This window comes from Megascapheus bottae, chromosome 11 (assembly GCF_031878675.1).
Source record: "Megascapheus bottae isolate mThoBot1 chromosome 11, mThoBot2.hap1, whole genome shotgun sequence".
Taxonomy (NCBI): Eukaryota; Metazoa; Chordata; class Mammalia; order Rodentia; family Geomyidae; genus Megascapheus; species Megascapheus bottae.
Genome location: NC_143519.1, coordinates 63,778,190 through 63,801,300, shown reverse-complemented (window position 1 = coordinate 63,801,300; position 23,111 = coordinate 63,778,190). Strand labels below are relative to the sequence as shown.

General features: G+C 43.7%; 1 protein-coding gene across 3 annotated transcripts in view; it reads left to right on the top strand.

Annotated features, from left to right (window-relative positions):
* Positions 1-8,341: 8,341 nt before the first annotated feature.
* Pspc1 (paraspeckle component 1) overlaps positions 8,342-23,111 on the top strand; it is a 102,878-nt gene continuing 88,108 nt past the window's right edge. The window contains exons 1-4 of one of the 3 annotated variants that reach the window (XM_090342435.1): positions 8,342-8,432; positions 8,511-8,945; positions 17,444-17,745; positions 21,905-22,000. In XM_090342435.1, the coding sequence (XP_090198561.1) occupies positions 8,580-8,945; positions 17,444-17,745; positions 21,905-22,000 (764 nt within the window). In that variant the 5' untranslated portion in view covers positions 8,342-8,432; positions 8,511-8,579. Of the gene's footprint in view, positions 8,946-17,443; positions 17,746-21,904; positions 22,001-23,111 lie in introns of all 3 variants that reach the window. The other 2 variants (XR_016537170.1, XM_090342436.1) reach the window with 2 other exon arrangements.

Sequence of the window (23,111 nt, the reverse complement as noted above, 5' to 3'; positions counted from 1 at the left end):
CTGTTGTAGTTTTTTTGTGTTTTTTTTTATATCAAAGACGTTTATATGTGGAATTGAGAAATGATGGCTCTAAATATTTAAATGACCAGCCGGTTTCATCATCACTATAAATTTAGTAATTCTGGGCTGGGGGCGTAGCCTGGTAGAATGCTCACCTATCATGAACAAAGCCCTGGGTGCACATACACAGAAAAGACCAGTAGTGGCGCTGTGGCTCAAGTGGCAGAATGCTAGCCTTGAGCAAAAAGTACCCAAGGATAGTGCCCAGGCCCTGAGTTCAAGCCCCAGGACTAGCAAAAAAAAAATTAGTAATTCTCCCTTTTGTTTCTGATTTCTGATCCAATTTCATCGTGTATTGAATTCTTACATATAGTTGGGCTTAATTCTTTTCAGGGCTTTTCTTATGAAACAAAATGGCATATGAACAGTAGCTAAGAAGATACATTCTTCTAATTGGGCCTAACTAATTTGCAGACTCTGTTATACCAGGGACAAAAAAAAAACCAAAAAACAACTATTTCTTGGAATAATCACTAAAATCTTTTTTTGTTGTTTTTTCGGGGGAGCGTTCAGCAGTCATGGGGCTTGAACCCTGAGCTTGGGGGCTGACTTTGAGCTCCTCAGCTCAAGGCTAGCACTCTACCCCTTGAGCCACAGCACCACTTCCAATTTTCTGGTGATTAATTGGAGGTAAGAGTCTCATGGGACTTTTATGCCTAGGCTGGCCTTGAACCAGAATCCTCAGATCTCAGCCTCCTGAGTAGCTAAGATTACAGGTGTGATGATCATTCTCACTTAGTTTTTCTCATTATCATGAAGCTGTGTGTGTGTGTGTGTGTGTGTGTGTGTGTATGAGAGAGAGAGAGAGAGAGAGAACTGGGTCATTTAATCCTCAAATATGAATCTCAATATGGCTCTGAGATGTCTTTAAAAGATCTAAAGTGTTTAATAAAAATGTCAAATTGAAGCTGGGTACAGTGGCTCATGCCTGTAATCCTAGCTATTCAGGAGACTGAGAGGAGGATTGCAGTTAAAAGCCAGCCCAGCACTAAAGTCCATGACACTCATTTCTAGTTGACCAACAGAAAATGGGAAGTGGTGCTGTGGTTCAGGGGATAGGGCCATAGCCTTGAGCTGAAGAACTCAGGGATAGCACCCAGGCCCAGAATCTAAGCTCTGCAACCAACCAAAAAAAAAAAAAAAGTTAATTCATTGAGAAAATGTAGTTAATCTTCACCTTAATTCATCTCTTCATCATACTACATAATACAAGATCTCATAACCTCACAATATTGAACTAAATATCAGTTCTTCAAAATACACAGTTGTGAGTTGACTTGTGTTCACTGTAAATCAACTTTTCAATATTTTTGACATTTTTCAAAATAAAATGTTAAGAGAAGATGCAGTAGTGACATATTTTTATAATCTCAGCACTCAGAAAGCAGAAGCATAAAGACCAGTTTCAAGGCCAGTGTGAGCTCCATTACCATATGCTATCTGAAAAAAAAATTAGAAAAAATATCAATCAATTGAGAAGGGTTTTTGGTTTTGTTTTGTTTGTGGGTCATGGGGCCTGGGCGCTATCCCCTTGCTCTTCAGTTCAAGGCTACCACCCTACCCTTGAACCAAGCCTCACTTCCCGTTTTCTTGGGGTTAATTGGAGATAAGAGTCTCAGGTTCTTTTGTGCCGGGCTGGCTTTGAACCTTGATCCTCAGATCTCAGCCTCCTGAGTAGCTAGGATTACAGGTGTGAACCTAGCCCGGCTAAGTTTTTTGTTTTTGGTTTTGTTTAGTTTTTGCCAGTCCTGGGGCTTGAACTCAGGACCTGAGTGCTGTCCTTGGGCTTTCTCAAGGCTACAGTACAGCATTACCACTTGAACCACAGCAACATTTCCGGCTCTATGTATCTGATACTGAGGAATGGAACCTGGTTTTTGTGTGTGCTAGGCAAGCACTCTAACACTTGGCCAAACTCTTGGTCCATTGAGAAGTTTAAAATGTAACTTTTTACATTGTAAAATGAACATGTTCTCACTCTTAAGGACAAAGGGAGAAAACAAGTAAAATCTTGCCAGGTACCCATGGTTCATACCAGTAAGCCTAAGTACTCAGGCTCAGATCTGAAGATCACAATTTGAAGCTAGCCCAGGCAGAAAAGTCATCTCCAATTTATTATTAAAAATGTGGAAGTAGAAAGCCTGGTGTAATAGCTCATGCTTGTAATCCTAGCTACTCAGGAGGTTGAGATCTGAGGATCATGGTTCAAAGCCAGCCTGGGCACAAAAGAACCTGAAAGAACCTAAGACTCTTATCTCCCATTAACCTGTAGAAAACTAGAAAACGGGAAGTTGGGCTTGACTCAAGGATAGGGTAGTAGCCTTATGCTCAAGAGCTCAGGCCCATGCCCAGGGGTAGGGTGGTAGCCTTGAGCTGAAGAGCTGAGGGTCAGTGCCCAGGCAAGCCCTATGATCCACATCCACACACACAAAGTGGAAGTAGAACAATGTCTCCAAGTGATAGAGCAGCATTAGTCTTGAACACAAAATGTCTGGTAACATTGCTCAGGCCTAGCCCAAGAAAAGAAAAGGGACTAAAATTTCCAAAAGTGGTAGCTTCACAGGTATATACTTAATAGCTGTAGCTTTTAATATGTTGAGAATACCTCAGTAAAGCTCTAAGGGACAATAGTCAGCCCCTGAGTTCAAGCCCCAGTACTGACACACACACACACACACACACACACACAAAAGTGAGAGAAAAAAAAACTTAGCCAGGTTCCCCCTCATACTTGTAATCTATTCAGAAGGTAGAGATTTGAAGATAGTGATTTAAAGCTAGATCTACAGGAAAGATTTATTTTTAAATGGGGTAGATGAAGTATTTCCTAATTTTCCCTACTTCAACTGTCCTTGGACTTTCTCAAGGCTAGAGCTCTACCACTTGAGCCTCAGCACCACTTCCGGCTTTTTTTTCTATGTATGTGGTACCAAGGAATCGAACCCGGGTCTTCATGCATGCTAGGCAAGCACTTTAACCACTAGGCCAAACTCCTGGCCCCTCTCCTTTTTTTTTTTGTGGGTCATGGGGCTTGAACTCAGCCTGGACACTGTCCCTGAGCTCTTAAGTTCAAGGCTACCACTCTGTCCCTGGCCTGGATACTGTCCCGGAGCGCTTCAGCTCAAGGCTACTACCATACCCCTGAGCCAAGCCCCACTTCCCGTTTTCTAGAGGTTAATTGGAAATAACAGTCTCAGATACTTTTGTGCCCCAGCTGGCTTTAAACCTTGATTCTCAGATTTCAGCCGCCTGAGTAGCTAGGATTACAGGCGTGAGCCACCACACCCGGCAAAACTTTTTTTTTTTTTTTTGCCAGTCCTGGGTCTTGAGCTCAGGGCCTGAGTACTGTCCTTGGGCTTTCTCAAGTGTAGAACCTTTACCACCTGAGCCACAGCACCACTTCTGGCTTTTTTTCTATGTACGTTCAGCGGAGTCACATACACAGAAATACCTCAAGAGAGGTATGCTAGGAATGCGAATACCTCAAGGGAGGTATGTGAGGAATGCCTGGCCAAAGCCGGGCCGCTGAGCCGGAATGATGAATAGGCCTCAGAAATGGAGACCAGTCCCCAACACTACAGAGTATCAGGAGACGAAGTTACCCACATTCCTGTTGCTGAGGCCACTTCAGACCTGTTAGCTCCCATGAAGATGGAGGTTATGGAGAAGCAGCAAGGTTTTGAAGAGGTGCAACGTGATACCAATGTGGAGCTTACCTGAGGAGACCCTGGGCTGCCTTGCCCCAGAGAACTTTAATACAGAGCAGATTGTGTGGCCGAAGTGCTAGAAGTTTGGAGTACACGATTAGGGTGTGGTGGTAACAGTTATTTCCTTAAGCAGGCTAGCTTTCATCTCTGAATAGTCTTTTCTTTTATGTATGTCTATATTTTGATGTCCTGTCCCTCTTTCTCCATGACCAGAGATTGAATCCCATGCCTGGCCTCTGGAACTCTAGGAAAGTTCTCCGCCATACTTGGCATCTTAATCTTGTCTTATTATGACCGTCATGTCAGTTTAGAGCTTACCCTCTTGTGTTTATTCACCACCACCTCCTCCTCCTCCTCTTCCTCCTCCTTCTTTTTTTTTTTTTTGGCCCCTTTCTCTTTCTGGCCCCGCTCGCTCCGGCCCCGCTCGCTCCAGCTTGCTCTGGCCCCGCTCGCTCCGGCCCGGCCAGCTCTCGCTTGCTCCTGGCTCTGCTCGCTCCGGTCCTGCTCGCTCCGGCCTCGCTCGCTCCGGCCACCACTCGGTTGGGCTCTGTTCACTTCAGCTCAGCTCGCTTCTTTCGCTCTCTGTCGCCGTCGCAGTCTTGTCTCTGCCACTTCCGGCTTGGTTGTGTATGTGGTAACGAGGAATCGAACCCAGGTCTTTGTGCATGCTAGTCAAGCACTTTAACCGCTAGGCCAAACTCCCGGGCCCTCCTCTTCCTTCTTATTCTCTCCTTTTTTTTTTTTTTTGCTAGTCCTAGAGCTTGAGCTCAGGTTCTGGGCACTGTCCGTGGGCTTTTTTCTTTTTTTTTCCCCTCAAGATTAGGGTTCTACCACTTGAGCCACAGCATCACTTCCAGCTTTTTCTATGCATGTGGTACCAAGGAATTAAACCCAGGTCTTCATGTATGCTAGGCAAACACTACCAACTAGGCCAAACTCCTGGTCCTTTGTTTTTTTTTTTTTTTTTGGTCAGTTGTGGGGCTTGAACTTTGGGCCTGGATGCTGGCCTGAGCTCTACCACTTGAGCTACAGGGCTATATCTGGTTTTCTGGTGGTTAATTAGAATAAGCGTTTCACGGACTTTTGTGCTGAGGCTGGCTATGAACCTCGATCCTCAGATCTCAGCCTCCTGAGTAGCTAGGATGACAGGCATGAGCCACTGTGCCCAGCTCCCCAGTTCATTTAAAAAAAATTTTGTTTTAAAGAATTTATTAACATCGATTTTTACATCGATATTTCAAATGACGTGTTTAACAAGTATTCAGAATGGGAATCTCTATATACAATCACTGGCAGTTAGCCCAGATCATTTTTTTTTTTTTTTTTTTTTTTGCCAGTCCTGGGCTTGAGCTCAGGGCCTGAGCACTGTCCTTGGACTTTCTCAAGGCTACAGCTCTACCACTTGAGCCTCAGCACCACTTCCAGCTTTTTTTTTCTTCTATGTATGTGGTACTGAGGAATCGAACCCGGGTCTTCGTGCATGCTAGGCAAGCACTCTAGCACTAGGCCAAACTCCCGGCCCCAGATCATTTTATAAAAATTAAAATTGTACTGGTACTGGGGATTGAACTAAGGGGGAGCTTAAAATAGATCCTGGGCACTACCCCTAATGCCCCCCACCACAAGATAACACTTTTCATTCCAACTTCTTGGTGGTTAGTTGGAGATAAGAGTTTCTTTTTTTTTTTTTTTTAAATATATTCAATGTTTATTCCTTTTTTTTTTTTTTTGCCAGTCCTGGGCTTGAGCACCACTTCCGGCTTTTTTTTCTTATGTATGTGGTACCAAGGAATCGAACCCAGGTCTTCATGCATGCAAGGCAAGCACTTTAACCACTAGGCCAAACTCCCAGCCCCAAGAGTTTTATTTATTTATTTATTTTTTTTGCCAGTCCTGTGCTTGAGCTCAGGGCCTGAGCACTGTCCTTGGACTTTCTCAAGGCTAGAGCTCTACCACTTGAGCCTCATCACCACTTCCGGCTTTTTTCTATGTATGTGGTACCGAGGAATCGAACCCGGGTCTTCGTGCACGCTAGGCAAGCATTCTACCACTAGGCCAAACTCCCGGCCCGTGGAGATGAGTTTCATAGGGCTGGGAATGTGGCTTGCTCCATGTATGGAGCTCTGGGTTCTATTCATCAGTACCACATACCATATAAACAGAAAGGGCCAGAAATCATGCTATATAGCTCAAGTGGTAGAGTACTAACCGTGAATAAAAGAAGCTCAGAGGGGCTGAGGCTCAAGTGGTAGAGCTCTAGCCTTGAGAAAGTCCAAGGACAGTGTTCAGGCCCTGAGCTCAAGCCCAGGACTGGCAAAAAAAAATAAAATAAAATAAAAGAAGCTCAGAGACAGTGCCCAGCCTCTGATTTCAAGACCCAGGACTGGTTAAGAAAAAAAAAAAAGTTTCAGCCTGGCACCCGGAGCTCACACCTGTAATCCTAGCTACTCAGGAGGCTGAGATCTGAGGATCAAGGTTCAAAGCCAGTCCCGGCACAAAAGGACCTGAGCTCAGGGATAACTCCCAGGCCCAGGGGTAGGGTGGTAGCCTTGAGCTGAAGCATTCAGGGACAGCCCCCATGACCCACCAAAAAAAAAAAAAAAAGGTTCATTGGCTTTGCTGGCTGGCTTGGAGCCATGACCCTCAGATTTCATCCCAGTGAGAATTTAGGCTTACCGACCTGTGACTGGCAGATTGTCTTAAAAAAAAAATCTGAAACAAGTAGAAATAAAGCACAAATTGGTACTACTACATACCAAATATGCAACCTCCCACCCACCTCCTCCCTCCCCCTTTTTTTTTCCCCAGTCTTGGGAACTGAACTCAGGTCCTGGACACTGTCCTTGGGCTTTCTCAGCTAGCACTCTACCACTTCTGGCTTTTTCTGTGTATGTGGTACTGAAGAATCCAACCCAGGTCTTGGTGCATGCTAGGAGAGCACTTTACTACTGGGCCAAACTCCTGGCCATTTTCCTCCATTTATTCTGGTATTGGGATGTGAACAGAGGGCCTGGAGAATGTCCTTTTGCCTTTTCTGCTCAAGACTGGTGCTTTACTTTCAGCTTGTTCAGTCTGCCTGCCTGTCTGTATCTAAGTGATTAATTGAAGTGTCTCTATTTCCAGTTATTGAGTGGTTTTAACTGGGGACTTTCCTGCCTGGGTTGGCTTTAAATCTTGTTCTTTTTTTTTTTTTTTTTTTTTTTTTGCCAGTCCTGGGCTTGAGCTCAAGGCCTGAGCACTGTCCTTGGACTTTCTCAAGGCTAGAGCTCTACCACTTGAGCCTCAGCACCACTTCCGGCTTTTTTCTATGTATGTGGTACTGAGGAATCGAACCCGGGTATTCGTGCATGCTAGGCAAGTGCTCTACCACTAGGCCAAACTCCCGGCCTGAATCTTGTTCTTATCTCAGTATCCTGAGCAGTTAGGAGTTACAGGTGTGAGCCACTGGCAGCCTTCATTCATTCATTCATTCATTTATTTGTCCTGGGGTTTGAACTCTGCACCTAAGCACTGTTTCTGAGCTTTTGTGCTCAAAGCTAGTCCTCTATCACTTGGGCCACAGCTTCACTTCTGGCTTTTTTTTTTTTTTTTTTTTTTTGGTAGTTCAGAGGGAGTAAGAATCTCATGGTCTTTCAAGGCTGGCTTCAAACTATAATACTCAGATCTCAATTTCCTCAGAAGTTAGGATTATAAGTGTGAGACACTGGCCTACTGCCTTGTCACACAACTCTAGCTACTCAGAAGACAGATCTGATGATTGCATTTGAAGTCATCCCAGGAGTAAAAGCTGAGGCTTGAAACTTAGAACTCAGGGATTGGACACTATTCCTGAGCTTTTTTTTTTTTTTTTCCTCTCAAGGCTACTGCTCTTGAGCCACAGCCACACTCCCCCCCCCCTTTTTTTTTGTTTATGTGGTGTTGAGGAATAGAACCCAGAGCTTCATGCATTAGGCAAGCCCAATAAACTTAAGCCACATTTTCAGACCCTGAGAGATTGAATGCTAGCCTTGAGCTAAAGGGCAGAGCTCAGGCTCTGCTTTCAAGTCTTAGAGCGGGCACACACATAAACAGTAACAAAACACATAACATACAAGTTGCATTTTTCAGTCATTTAAATGAATCCTTAAGTTCGGTTTGTGTCAGTAGTAGGACTTGAACGCAGTTTCTCAGCACTGTCAAGGCTAGTGCTCTACCACTTTGAGCCACGGCACCGCTCCTGGTTTCCTGGTGGTTAACTGGAAGTGAGAGTCTCACGGACTTTCCTGCCCAGGGCAAATTTTGAGCCGCGATCCTCAGATCTCAGCTTCAGAGTAGCAGGGCTTTACCGGCGTGAGCCTCCGTCGCAGGCTTAATTTCAGTATCCTTAAAAGAATGGATATCCAAATCGTGTTTTTCCACACACCACTGCACACAGCTGGCTGCGTATCCCGTAAGTAGAGTCCGCACTTGGCTAGAGCGTAGGATGACACACTATTTCCCAGCACAAGACAGGAAGTTGGGGCAGCAAGGCGCTCGCCCCTGTGCGCACGCGCGCTGGGAATCAACGTCTCCCGGCGCAGACCCGCCTGCGCAGGCGCGTCGCGGAGGGGCGGGACCGGCGTCGGCCTCTCTTCTTCCAACTGCAGACTGAGGCAGCGCCATTTTGAACCTGCGGCTGCTGAGGGCGTGAGTGTCGGGCGTCTGGGCTGCGGCCTCGGTTACCGGGCGGTGTCTCCCCTCACTTTCTCTGGTGTGTTTCCCTAGATACATGTGGAGACGGATCCGTCTTTACAGCTAGGGTGGTATCCAGTATCCGAGGCGGCCGCGTTGAAGATGATGTTACGAGGAAACCTGAAGCAAGTGCGCATTGAGAAGAACCCGGCCCGCCTTCGCGCGCTCGAGTCGGCAGCGGGCGAGGGGGAGCCAGCGACCGCGGCGGCCATGGCGCTGACGGGGGAGCAGGCCCCGTCGGGCCCCGCGCCCTCGGAGGAGCACGCCGAAGAGGAGGTGGGCTTCACCATCGACATCAAGAGTTTCCTGAAGCCGGGCGAGAAGACGTACACGCAGCGCTGCCGCCTGTTCGTGGGGAACCTGCCCACCGACATCACCGAGGACGACTTCAAGCGGCTCTTCGAGCGCTACGGCGAGCCCAGCGAGGTCTTCATCAACCGCGACCGCGGCTTCGGCTTCATCCGCCTGGTCAGTCCTCGGCCGCGCGCCGCCGCGCCGGGCCCGGGCGGGGCGGGGGCGGGGGCGGGGGCGGGCGGGCCCGCCGGGGTCGCACACCGGGCGTCTGGAGGGAACTCTGGTTCGGTCCTAGGCCTTGAACTCGGCCTGGGCACTGTTCCAGAGCCCCCCCCCCCCCCCGCACCCCACGCTCTACTACTTGAGCTCCTTCTGGTTTGGGGGGTGATTCATTGACTTTAAGTCTCATGGATTTCTGGGCTGACTTGGAACCGTGATCCTTAGATCTCAGCTTCCTGAGTCGCTAACGTGGCAGGCGTCGGAGAGATCCTTCTTAAGAGGCAGAGTTTAAAAGTTGGAGCAAAAGCGACTGTCCAGCTCGAAATTTCCGAGTGGGAGGTTCTCAGCAGCAGACCTGTGTCTGTTGGCTTTCCAGCAGAGTCGCCATGCCTTTGGCAGGAAACGCCGCTATTTCTCGCCTCCAGCTCCGTTCGCTTTTTTTTTTTTACCTTGTACCGCTCCGCTGCCTCAAACTCTCTGCCAGGCCAGTAACGGCATAATGCTGATTTGATAGGGGTTTTAGTATTTTTTGCTTTGTCGTGTTCTCGGGGTTATGAATGGGGGAAAACAGGATGTATCCCAGCATTACAGTATTGCACATCCTACGCCATCGATACGAACTGTAGAAAGTGCTCCAGTAATATGTGCCCGCTTTCCTTTTTGGAGAAAGAGGTAGTTTTTGAGGTTTGAATTGAAGGCCTCGTATTTATCTTTGCAGGCTGGTACCCTGCCACGGGAGCCACGCCCCCTAGCCCTATGCTTAACTTTTCTTTGTAGCTTGAACTGTGGGGATTATCTCAGGATAAAATTTACTTTTTAACGTTTTACTGTGTGCTTTGTGGTGAAGACCGTCGATTATACAGTGTGTTTTGTTTTGTTTTTGTGTTAGTACTGGGACTTGAACTCTGGGCCTGGGCAATCTCAGCTTTTTCTCTTAAGGCTGTCAGGCTATCGCTTGAGCCACAGCTCCACCTCCCGCTTTTGGTGATTAATTGGAAATAAAAGAGTCTGTTGGGCTTTCCTGCCAGATCTAGGTTCAAGTCATGTCCTCAGCTCAGCTTTCTGTCTCCTGCATAGTGAGAATTACAGATGTGAACTATAAGTGCCAGTTCACAAAAATTACCTTGGATACCAGGCACCGGTGGCTCATGCCTGTAACCCTAGCTCCTCAGAAGACTGAGATTTCAGGATCGAGGTTCGAAGAGAACCTGGGCTGTAAAGTCAGCAAGGCTCTTATCTCCAATAAACTACTCAGAAGTGGGAAGTGGTCCTGTGACTCTTAAGTGGTAGAGCTCTAGCCTTGAGCAAACAGAGGCTCAGGGTTCAAGAATGCCTAGGACTGGCCAAAAAGAAAAAAGAAAGAAATCCTGGAATGTGGATTATATTAATACTTCTGGTAAACTTATAAAGTTGTGGTAAAGTATTTATGCAATACATTTATGGTTTTTAACCACCTGGCCTATCTTATTTAGAAGGTGGTACTCTAGGAGAATGAAGAGGTCTGTTTTAAAAATTTTATGATTAGGGGCCGGGAGTTTGGCCTAGTGGTAGAGTGCCTGCCTAGCATGCACGAAGACCCGAGTTCGATTCCTCGGCACCACATACATAGAAAAAAGCCGGAAGTGGTGCTGAGGCTCAAGTGGTAGAGCTCTAGCCTTGAGAAAGTCCAAGGACAGTGCTCAGGCCCTGAGCTCAAGCTCAGGACTGGCAAAAAAAAAAAAAAATTACAATTAATAATAAACCAATAATCATTTTACTAACACTAAAAAAACCTTTTTCTTCAGTTTTTAGGGTATTAAAAGCAGTTCTTTTCCCTTGGTGTATCAGCACTGTCCAACAGAAATTTCTGCATTGGTGGACGGGGTACTATTATAGTAGGCATATGACTTAAGCACTTGGAATGTTATTAGTGGGACTAGAGAGTAGAAGTTTGCTACCACCCTACCCCTTGAGCCACAGGGTCACTTCCAGTTTTCTGGTGGTTAATTGGCGATAAGAGTCTCAATGGACCTTACTTAGTGCCTAGGCTGGCTTTGAACCTCGGATCCTCAGATCTCAGCCTCTAAGTAGCGAGGATTACAGGCGTGAGCCACTGCGCCTGGCTTATTTCCAGCTTTTTTGGTGGTTAATTGGAGATAAAAGTCTCAGGGACTTTTCCTGCCCTAGCTGGCTTTGAACCTCGGATCCTCAGATTTCAGCCTCCTGAGCAGTTAGGATTACAGATGTGAGCCACTGGCACTTGACATGGAATTTGAAAATTTATTTATTCCTATCATAAATTTAAATAAGTCCCAGTTGGTAGTGTATTGGGCCGAGTATTATCTTTTTCTCTCTTCGTTTTAAATAAAAAATAGGAGATGAAAAGGATGCTGTTGCCTGCTTCTTTGGGATATGCTCCTACCAACACAATCTACACTTAAATTTTTTAAATTATTTATTTATTTTTTTGGGGTGGAGGTCATGGGCCTTGAACTCGGACTGGGCACTGTCCCTGAGCTCTTCAGCTCAAGGCTACAGCCCTACCCTTGAGCCAGGCATCACTTCCTATTTTTTAGAATTGGAAATAAGAGTCTCAGGTCATTTTGTGCCTGGGCTGCTTTGAACCTTGATCCTCAGATTTCAGCCTCCTGAGTAGTTAGGATTACAGGTGTGAGCCACCGCACCCAGCTTAAATTATTTATTTATTTATTAATTGTTTTATTATTTTTGCTAGTCCTGGGGCTTAAACTCAGGGCAATATCCCTGAGCCTCTGTGCTCAAGGCTAGCATCACTTGAGCCGCAGTACCACTTCTGGCCTTTTCTGAGTAGTTTATTCAAAAGTCTTACAGACTTCTTTGGGCTGACTTTGAACTGCAATCCTCAGATATCAGCCTCCTGAGTAGCTAGGATTGCAGGTCTGAGCCACCCGTGCCTTGTTACTACTTCATAAGTTAGATAATGAGTACATTTCCCCCTCCTTTTTTTTTTTTGACAATGTTAATCCATCACTTTCCCTCAGTTTCCTCCTCCCATTCCTACCCACAAGTTACTTAGGTTCAGCTGGAGTTTTTTGTGTTGGAAAGGAAAGATTTGTCTATAAGAAATTAGTTTGGGGATGGGAGCAGAAAACTTGGAGTGATGGAAAGGGTGACATTTTCCAAAAAGAAATGTACTCCTATATAACTATAATCCCTCTATAACAAAAAATGAAAATGGCATACATTTATTTTTGGTGTTGGTCTTGAACTCAGCCCGGTTGCTGTCTCTTTTTGCTCAAGGCTAACTAACACTCTACTACTTGAGAGCCACACCATCACTTCCGACCTTTTTTGCTGATTACTTGGAGATGGAGTTTCTTGGATTTTTCTGTCTGGGCTAGCTTTGAGCTTCAATACTCAGATCTCAGTCTTCTGAGTATTTCTCAGCCTCCCCAGTAGTTATAATTATTGGGGTGAGACACTGGTGTTAAGCTATGTTTAGTTTGCTGAGGAATGCTCCAATACTGATTTCCATAGCACAGTAATTGCTCCAGTAAACAGTGTATTGAGAGTGTCTTTTACCCCCACTCCTCATCAGGATTTCTTTTTTAGCTCCGCGCGTGTGCGTGCATGTGTGTTTGCATACATGTGTGTACGAACTAGATTTCTATTCCATTCTCAGCTTTTTTTAGAACCACTTCTGGCTTTTTTCTATGTATGTGATACCAAGGAATCGAACTCTGGCTTTATGCTTGCGAGGCAAGCACTCTACTACTAGGCTATATTCCTGGCCCTCTCCCCTTAGCTTTTGTTCAGACCTTTTCATTCATAACTGAGCCCTACCACTTTTGCCATGCCCCCAAGTTCAGTTTTTGTTGGCTAATCAGAGATAAGTCTCTGGGATTGCTTTGCCCTGGCTGGCTCTGGCTCTACAGACTGGTAGCCAGCTTGTGTGTGTATGTGTGTGTACACCTGTGTACCTATGCACCTGTGGGAGAGCACACACACACACACACACACACACACACACACACACGACTTACTGAGGCTTGAACTTGAGGCTCTTATATTCTTGCTTGGCTTTTCTGATCACAGCTAGGGGCCTACTGCCCCTCAACCTCCAGCTTTCTGCTGGTTAATTGGAGCTAAGAGTTTCCTGCCTGATCTGGGTTTGAACATCTACTCAGTTCTTACTTCTAAGTAGCTAGGATCACAGGTGGGAGCCATCAGCACCTATCCATGGTTTTTGTTTTGTTCAGATTTAATTCAAGATCCTCCTGCCTCAGCCTCCCTAGGATTTCAGGTGTACACTACCTTGTCTGCTAAATTTTGCTGTAGTTTTCACATTTTCTACCCATTTTCATCTGTCATTTTGTGGTCCTTAACATTCCAGTAGAATGAAGTCCAGTATTGCTGTCTAAGTAATTTGTGTGTATATATATGCACACAAGTGGGCATGTAGATATGTATATATGTATATGTACACACATATATATGTATACACACAGTAAAAGGTACTTTTTGAAGACAGTGATGAGGATCAAACCTAGAATTTCGTTCATGCTGCTATTGAAGCATCCCCACACCGAGAACTACATTTTGTGTAGAACTACTTTTGTGTGTATATGTGTGTGGGGGGGTGTGGGTCGTGGGGCTTGAACTCTGGGCCTGGGTGCTGTCCCTGAGCTCTTCAGTTCAAGGCTACTTTCCTACCCCTGAGCCTGGGTGTTGTCCCTGAGCTCTTCAGCTCAAGGCTACTGTCCTATCCTTGAGGCAAGCCCTACTTCCCGTTTTTTGGAGGTTAATTGGAGAGTCTCATCCTCTTGTGCTGGGACTGGCTTTGAACCTTGATCCTCAGATTTCAGTTTCCTGAGTAGCTAGGATTACAGGCATGTGTTCTGCGCCTGGCTGGAACTACATATTTTAATTGTGCTCATTAATGAGGTTTTTTTTTTTTGTTTGTTTTTTCCAGTCCTGGGCTTGAGCTCAGGGTCTGAGCACTGTCCTTGGACTTTCTCAAGGCTAGAGCTCTACCACTTGAGCCTCAGCACCACTTCTGGCTGTTTTCTATGTATGTGGTGCCAAGGGATCGAACCCAGGTTTTTGTGCATGCTAGGCAAGCACTCTACCACTAGGTCAAACTCCAGGCCCCTGGTTGATGCGTTTTACATCTGCTTAACTTAAACTCCATTGTGTGATTGTGTGTGTGTGTGTGTGTGTGTGTGTGTGTGTGTGTGTATGTATATAATTAATTAATTCCCCAATACATTTCCTCATGTTCTTTCTTATTCTCAGGACAGCATTTCAATTCAAGCTTCCATTCCTAAAAATCTAGCTTTCATCATTGTTAGATGATATCACATTAGGTAACAGAGTGCCTGAATTTTTATTTTATTTTGTGGGCCACACTCCCAGCCCCTTAATTTTTTTGGGGGGCGGGGCTTGAACTGGAGGCTTTTTTTTTGTCTTTTGTCAGTCCTGGGCCTTAACAGTCCTGAACAGTGTCCTTTGGCTTTCTATAGGCTAGTGCTCTACCACTTGAGCCACAGCACCGCTTCTGGCCTTTTCTGTGTGAATGGTCCTGAGTATCAAACCCCAGGCTTCGTGTATACTAGGCAAGCACTCTACTACTAGATCACACTCCTGTCCCTAAAAATTATTTTAATTTTCAATATTAATTTTTAATCTGTTGTTACAAAGGTGATGTACAGAGTGGTTATAATTACATAAGTGAAATGAATGTATTTCTTTTTAAGAAAATGTTACTCCTTCCCTTACTCTATTGTTATTGTGTGTGTATATATGTGTTTGTGTGTTTGTGTATGTCTTGGCACCTGGGCTTGAACTCTCTTTGTGCTCCCCCTTAGCTTTTTTGCTCAAGGCTGGCACTCTACCACTTGAATCATACCTTGCACAACTTCTGGCATTTGCTGGCTTATTGGATATGAGTTTCTTGGGTTTTGTCTGTTTGGGCTGACTTTGAACTGAGATCCTCAGATCTCAGCCTTCAGAGTAGCTTGAATTATAGGTAAGAGGCTTAACCTACCTCATGTAGCTATTGGAAGAGTTGAGGGATATGTTTGTGAATATGAGACAGAGAGACAGTCAGGGCCTTGTGGTTTTTATGCTTAAGGCTAGCACACTACCTTGAACCATAGCTCTACATTGTTTTTTTTGGTGGCTAATTGAAGAACAATCTCATGGACTTTTTCCCTGGGTTAGCTTTGACTCATGATCCTCACATCTCACTGTACTGAGTAGTTAGAATTGTAGACAAACTATCAGCACCTGGCTTGGTACTGGGTTTGGAACTTAGGGCTTGCTTTTGCTCATCTGGTGTTCTACACATTGAGCCATGCTTCTAATCCTTTACTACTTAAACCATACCTCTAGCCCCCTTAAACTTAAAACGTTGATAATCTCTGAATAGCTAATAAACTGTTCTACCAAAAAGGTGAAAAAATTGGATGAACACTGGTACTTTTTTTTTTTTTTTTGCCAGCCCCGGGCTTGTACTCAGGGACTGAGCACTGTCCTTGGGCTTTCTCAGGGCTAGAGCTCTACCACTTGAGCCACAGCACCACTTCTGGCTTTTTCCCCCATATGTATGTAGTACCAGGGAATTGAATCTGAGTCTTTATGCATGATACTAGGCCAAATTCCCCACCTCCTGGTGATTCTTATAATCCTAGTTACTTGAAAGGTAGAGATGGAGAGGATTATAGATTGGGCAGTAAGTTAAGACCTCATTGTGAACACTGTGAAGCAGTGGCTCAGGCCTATAATCTTTTTTTTTTTTTTTTTTTGGTGGGTCATGGGTCTTGATCTCAGCCTGGGCACCGTCCCTGAGCTCTTCAGCTCAGGACTACCGCCCTATCCTGGAACCACACCTCACTTCTTCCCATTTTCTAGAAATTAACAGGAGATAAGAGTCTTAGGTCCTTTTGTGCCTGACTGACTTTGAACCTTGATCCTCAGATCTCAGCTTCCTGAGTGAGCCACCACACATCAGGCCTATAATCTTTATACTGGAGGTAAGGGTTGAGATCTGAGGATGGAAGTTCAAAGTCATTTTGGGCAGGAAAGTCTGTGAGGCTCTAATCTCTAATTAACCACCCCAAATAGGAAGTGGAGCTGTGGCTCAAGTGGTAGAGAGCTACTCTGGAGCAAAAAAAAAAGCACAGGGATAGTGCCTATTCCCCAAGTTTAAGCCCCTGGTCTGGCAAGGCATGTGCATAAATGCACAGGATCTGTCTGTCTCTATTTATCTCTATCTATCTATCTCACTCTATCTCTCCCTCTGTGCCTTTCTCCTTCTCTTTCTCTCTCCCTTCCTCATGTCTTTTAATAGCTAGAAGTAGATTGTGCTTGTTATCCCAGCTATGGTGGGAAGTGTAAATATGGGGATCTTGATCTAGGCCAGCCCAATTTTAAAAGGCAGGGGGCTCAGGAGTTTGGCCTGGTGGTAGAGTACTTGCCTAGCATTCATGAAGACCCGGGTTCGATTCCTCAGTATCATATTCATAGAAGCTGCAGAAGTGGTGCTGTGGCTATAGAGTGCTAGTCTTGAGGAAAGCCAAGGACAGTGCTCAGGCCCTGAGTTCAAGCCCCAGGACCGGCAAGAAAAAAAAATGAAGACCCTCTGGTGACAATGACTCATTCCTGTAATCCTAGTTGCTCAGGAGGCTAAGATCTGACGATTGCAATTTGAAGCCAGCTGGGACAGGAAAGTCCTTATGAGACTCTTTCTCTGATAAACTACTCCGAAAAAAATTAAGTGGTATTGTGGCTCTAAAGTGATAGAGTGCTGGCATTGAGTGCCAGAGCTCAGGGACAGCACTCAAGGCCCCGAGTTTGAGCCCTATAATGGATCCCTATCCAAAAAAAAAAAAAAAAAAAAAAAATCAAGACCCTACCTAAAAAGATCAAAACAGACATGAAAGTTGAAAGGGGGTGGCTCAATTGGTACAGTTCCTGCCTATCAAGTCTGACTGAGGTAAACCCCAGTATTGAAGTAAATAAATACATAAATAATAAAGTGATTCTATCATTCATTTCCTAAAGATATCCATTATTTTCTCTAAGTACAAACCACTGCATAGATGTGTTTGCTATTATTGGCTTTGAGCTAGCGTCCAGAGGAGCTAAGGTTAATTGGCATGGATAGCTGACTCTTGGCTAAACTGTCAACTTACATATATAACAGAAACTTTTTTAAACCTCTCAGAAGTAACAAAAGGTAACTGCAGTTCCCTTTCTGGTTCTCATTCCTTTGTCAAAAGAAAGGAGCAGTTAATATAAGGAAGGCAAAAATGGATAAACTGTAATATACAGAAAGAATTGGATTAATAGAACTAGTCAAGCAAACCCTAAAAACTTGGAAGGTATATGCCTTTTCGATACAGTGCATTGATTCCCTTTAAAAGACAAATGAAAAACCACCATTTTAAATTTCTTGTTACTGCTATTAAAAAGCTATTTTTCCTTCTAAAAAGGAATCCAGAACACTGGCTGAAATTGCAAAAGCAGAACTGGATGGCACCATTTTGAAGAGCAGACCCCTCCGAATTCGCTTTGCTACACATGGAGCAGCCTTAACTGTCAAGAACCTTTCTCCAGTTGTTTCCAATGAGCTTCTAGAGCAAGCATTTTCCCAGTTTGGTCCTGTAGAGAAAGCTGTTGTGGTTGTGGATGATCGTGGTAGAGTGACAGGAAAAGGTTTCGTAGAATTTGCAGCAAAACCGCCTGCACGAAAGGCTCTGGAGAGATGTGGTGATGGGGCATTCTTGCTAACAACGTAAGTTAAATATCTTTTTGTTGATTTAAATATGAGTTCTTTAAAAAACTTCTGTCTTTTCTGGTAGTTCCTATTGCTGTTTTGCCATTTGGTAAGTAGGTGTTTAGGGAATATTCAATAAAAATAAGGAATTATTGTATATTACTAGGAATCATGTGAAGTGATCTTTTAGGAAATGATAACTTATTGGGGTATAACATATATTAAAAAGCATCCCCATTTGTTTGTGTGTATTGTGTGAATTGTGTGTATGCTGGGACTTGGGTTTAGCTTTTTCCATTTAATTTTAGCTATACCTCCACTTCTGGTTTTTTATTGGTTACATTGGGGAAGAGTCTCTTGTATTTATCTATTTAAGCTGGTTTCTAACCATGATTCTCAGATCTGAGCTTCCTCAGTAGATATGATTACAGGTTTGAGCCACCAGTGCTCAGCAAGTACACTATTTTCAGTGTGCTCAGTAAGTTTTTTAAAATTTTTTCTAATACTTTTACTGTTACCACTAAGCAAGATATGGAAAATTTCCATCATTCTACAGAAGTTATTTTGTTATTTCATATTTCTCCCTCTGTCATATTTAAATATTGATCTGTTACTAAAGATTTTTTTTTTTTTTTTTTTTTTTTTTGGTGGGTCATGAGACGAACTCTGGGTGTGGTCCCTGAGTTCTTTAACTTAAGGCTACCACCCTATCCCTTGAGCCACTGTGCCACTTCTGGTTTTCTGGTAGTTAATTGGAGATAAGAGTTCACAGACTTTTTAGTGCCTGGACTGGTATGAACTGTGATCCTCAAATCTCAGTCTCCCAAGTAGCTAGTTTTACAAGTGTAAGCCACCTCACCTGGCTCTGTTACTAAAGGCTTTTTTTTTTTTTTTTTTGGTCAGTTCTGGGCTTGAGCTCAGAGCCTGAGCACTGTCCTTGGACTTTTTCAAGGCTAGAGCTCTACCACTTGAGGCTCAGTACCATTCTGGCCTTTTTCTATGTATGCAGTACCAAGAAATAGAACCCGGGACTTCGTGCATACTAGGCAAGCACTCTATCACTAGGCCAAACACCCGGCTTCTGTTACTAAAGTTTTATCTTGAGTAGTATTAAATGGAACTATATACTACTGTTCACTGTTTTCTATTTTCCATAACATGAATGAAATTGCATCCATATTGTATATACAGTACTTTGTTACTTTTACAGCTCATTCTACTATATGGGAATAAGTATGTTTTTATGCTGGTTCTGGGTGTGAACTCTGGGCCTGGGCACTGTACTTGAGCTTTTTTGCTCAAGGCTAGCTCTCTACCATTTGAGCCATATACTTCTGAGTTTTTGGTGATTAACTGGAGGTAACCAGTAGGCCAGTAGCTAAGCATGAGCCACCAAAACCAAACTTGTTCATATTCTTCCTTCTTTCTTCCTTCCTTCCTTTCTCTCCTCTTCCTCTCTTCCCCTCTCTTCTCCCTTCCTCCCCCGCTTCCCCTCTCTCTCTCTCTCTCTTTCTTTTTTTCTTTCTTTCTTTCTCCAACCCTGGGGCTTGTACTCAGGGCCTAAGCACTATCCTTGAGCTTTCTCAAGGCTGGAGTTCTACCACTTGAGCCACAGCCCCATTTCTGGCTTTTCCTGTGTTTGTGATACTGAGGAATAGAACCCGTGTCTTTGTGCAAGCTAGGCAAGCACTCTACCACTAACATTCTACCACTTAGCCAAACTCCCTGCCCTTGTTCATATTCTTGATAGCTAGACTAATTGGAGGTGAGATAGAAGCTCAGTGTTGTTTTTATTTGCATTTCCTCTATGGCCAAGATTGTTGACCTCCTGCATTTATTGGCCATTCTGAGACATGTATATTTAACTCATTTGTCCATTTATTGATTTTTTTTTTAAACTTGAGCTCTTTGATATTTTGGTTATTAGGCCCTTATGATGTCTAGCTACTAAAGAATACCCCATTTTGTAGGCTCTTTTTAGCTTAGTAACTATGCCCTTTTGCTGTGAAGAAACTTTTTAGCTAGATGCAATCCCATTGTACAACCTCTTTCCAATCTGCTGCTCAGAAAATTCCTGCTTTGATAGTCTTTTTTTCTCTCCTTTTCCTAACCTACTCCTTGAACGTCTTGTGTTTTCTGTTCCTCTTTTTCCCTTTTGCTAGCTGATTTAGGTTCCATTCTAGGCTGTGTTTTGTGTGTTCCATCTGTAAGCATTGATGCTTGCATGCCAGTACTGGGACTTGAACTCAGAACCAAAGCATTCTCTCTTAGCTTTTTGTTCAAGGCTGGAGCTATACCTCCACTTCTGGCTTTTGCCTTAAGAAACACTGTTCTGAAGCCGAGTGCTGGTGGCTCAAGCCTGTAATCCTAGCTGCTCAGGCTGAAGTTTGAGGATCAGGGTTCACAGCCATCCTGGGCACTAAAGTCCATGAGACTCTCATCTCCATTTAATCACCAGAAAACCAGAAGTGGCACTGTGGCTCAAGTGGTAGAGTGACAGCCTTAAGCAGAAGAGCTCAGGCCTAGAGTTCAAGCCCCACTGCCAAAAAAAAAAAAAAAAATACTATTCTGAGGGTCGAGAGTTTGACCTAGGGGTAGGGAGCTTGCCTAACATGTCCCAAGACCCAGGTTCACTTCCTGGGTACCACATACATAGAAAAAGCTGGAAGTGGTGCTACAGCTCAAATGGTATAGAGCTCAAGCCTTGAGAGAGCCCAAGGACAGTGCTCAGTCCCTGAGTTCAAGCCCCAGGACTAGCCAAAAAAAAAGAAGAAGAAAGAAATACTGCTCTGAAGGCTAGAAATATGGCTTAGTGGTAGAGTGCTTGTCCAGCATGCATGAAGCCCTGAATTCCATTCTTCAGTACCACATAAACAAAAAAAAAACCCAAAACAATAAAAACAACAAAAAACAAAACAGAAGTGATACTGTGGCTCAAGTGGGACAATACTAGCCTTGAACAAAACAGCCCAGGCCCTGAGTTCAATTCCCAGGACTGGCAAATAAAAAAAAAGAATGCTATTCTGCACCATAGTTTTAGGCACTGAAAATTACAAGCAGAAATTAGTGGTTTGAATTGGGGAGGTGGTGAAGATAGGGATTATATATATAGAATGTGGTAGGTACACATTTAAAACCTTTTTTTTGGGGGGGGTGTCATGGGGCTTGATCTCACCCTGGACTTGAACTCTGCCCCTGGGCATTGTCTCTAAGCTCCTCAGCTCAAGACTACCACCCTACCCCTAGGCCTGGGTATTGACCTTGAGCTCTTCAGCTCAGTGCTACTGCCCCTACCCTTGAGTCAAGCCCCACTTCCCATTTTCTAGAAGTTAATTGGAATATCGGGTCCTTTTGTTCCTGGGCTGGCTTTTAACCTTGATTCTCAGATCTCAGCCTCCTGAGTAGTTAGGATTACAGGCATGAGCCACCACGCCTAGCTCAAAACTTTTTTTTTTTAATTTTTGGGGTAATATATAGAGGGGTTACAGTTACATTTGTCAGGTAGTGAATTACATTACTTCTCACACATTGATACCCCTTCCCATGTTTTTGCCCCCGTTTCCTTCCCCTCACCTCCTCCCAGTCATCTTGTTTTCCCCCTTCCCTATTTCAAATAAATGTATATGCAGTATACCAGGTAACAAAGTCAGATACTGTAGTGACATGGGATTAATCAATCATAAGGGGAAAAAAGATAAAGAAATAACATAACACATTAAGAACAATAGTCACAAAGATAAATCTCTTGTTTCTATATTCTGGAGTTCATTTCATGTAGTCTCATCCTATATGACCTTATGTACCTAGATTTTTGAGCTATTGTAATCCTCTGCTAGGAGAGTCCTAGATGTGTGCTAATTATTACAAATGAGGGAAACCATTGAGCCTATGTTCCTTTGGGTTTGGCATACTTCACTCACATTTAAAACATTTTATTGAACTTAATTATATAAGTTGTGCTGGTTCATAATTAGGGACATGTACTTCCATGTTTATTCTCCTATAAGTGACTGAGAGTGTTTATTGACTGATGTTTATGAATGTGCAATACTTGCTGATATATTTTTGTTAACCTAGACATTTTTCCAAGTGTATATTTTTAACACAAGATGGTTAGAAGAGATTATTCATTTTAGACACTACATTTCTTCTTACTAATGGCTCTGTTCTTATCCAGTACCCCCCGTCCAGTCATTGTGGAACCCATGGAGCAATTTGATGATGAAGATGGTTTGCCAGAGAAGCTAATGCAGAAAACTCAACAATATCATAAGTAAGAGATGGATAATAAAGAATATTTGGGGCTGGGAATATGGCTTAGTGATAGAGTGCTTGCCTAGCATGTATGAAGCCCTGGGTTCCATTCCTCAGAACCACATAAACAGAAAAGGTCAGAAGTGGCACCGTGGCCCTAACCTTGAACAAAGCCCTGTTAACCTTGAACAAAGCCCTGAAGTCACATCCCAGGACTGGCTTTAAAAAAAAAATGTGTGTGTGTGTATATCTATCTATCTATCTATCTATCTATCTATCTATCTATCTATCTATAGGGTATGTGCTATCTGTAGTTATTATAATTGCTACCAAATACTACTGATTTTTTTCCCCTTCTTAGTTGTTCCTCCCCTAGTCATTTGCTAGGCATGCACTGTACCATGTGACTCATGCCCCATCCTATTTTTGCTTTGGTTACTTTTTCAGGGAATGCATCAGGCTTTTGCTTGTACTCCTTCTACTCAAGGCCTTTGTATAGTTGGGATCACATATACATGCCACCATGCCTTTTTTAAATTTAATTTTTTTTATTTAAAGAATTTATTAACATTGATTTTTACATCATATTTCAAGTGACGTATTTAACAAGCAAGTATTTAAGAAGGGAATCTCTATATACAATCACTGGCACTTAGATTTTAGAACATAATTAAAATTAGGCTGAGGGTTTGTATGTCATAGATACATATTAATCTATGTAATAAAACATTATGCCTATAAAGCCATAAATTTTTATGTCTATGTGTTTATATTTCCAATACTATATCCATAGCATTGGGTATGCAAATATTGAGTTCTCGCTCTTGTACTGTTTGGATCTGATAGCCACATACTAAGGATACCATGTGCCTTTTGTTCCTTTGGTCTTGACTTATCTCACTTTTTTTGTGGGGGGGTTCGATCATGAGGCTTGAACTCTGGCTCTGAGCGTGGGTGCTGTCCTGGAGCTCTTTAGCTCAAGGCAAGCACTCTGCTACTCGAGCCACAGCACCATTTCTATGCCTACCTTATTAACATGGAATGGGGTTAATTTGGATTGGCCTCCTTAATATTTTGAGATTATAGGTTATTATCTATGGCCATTTTTTTAAGTATTAGTAAAATTGAAA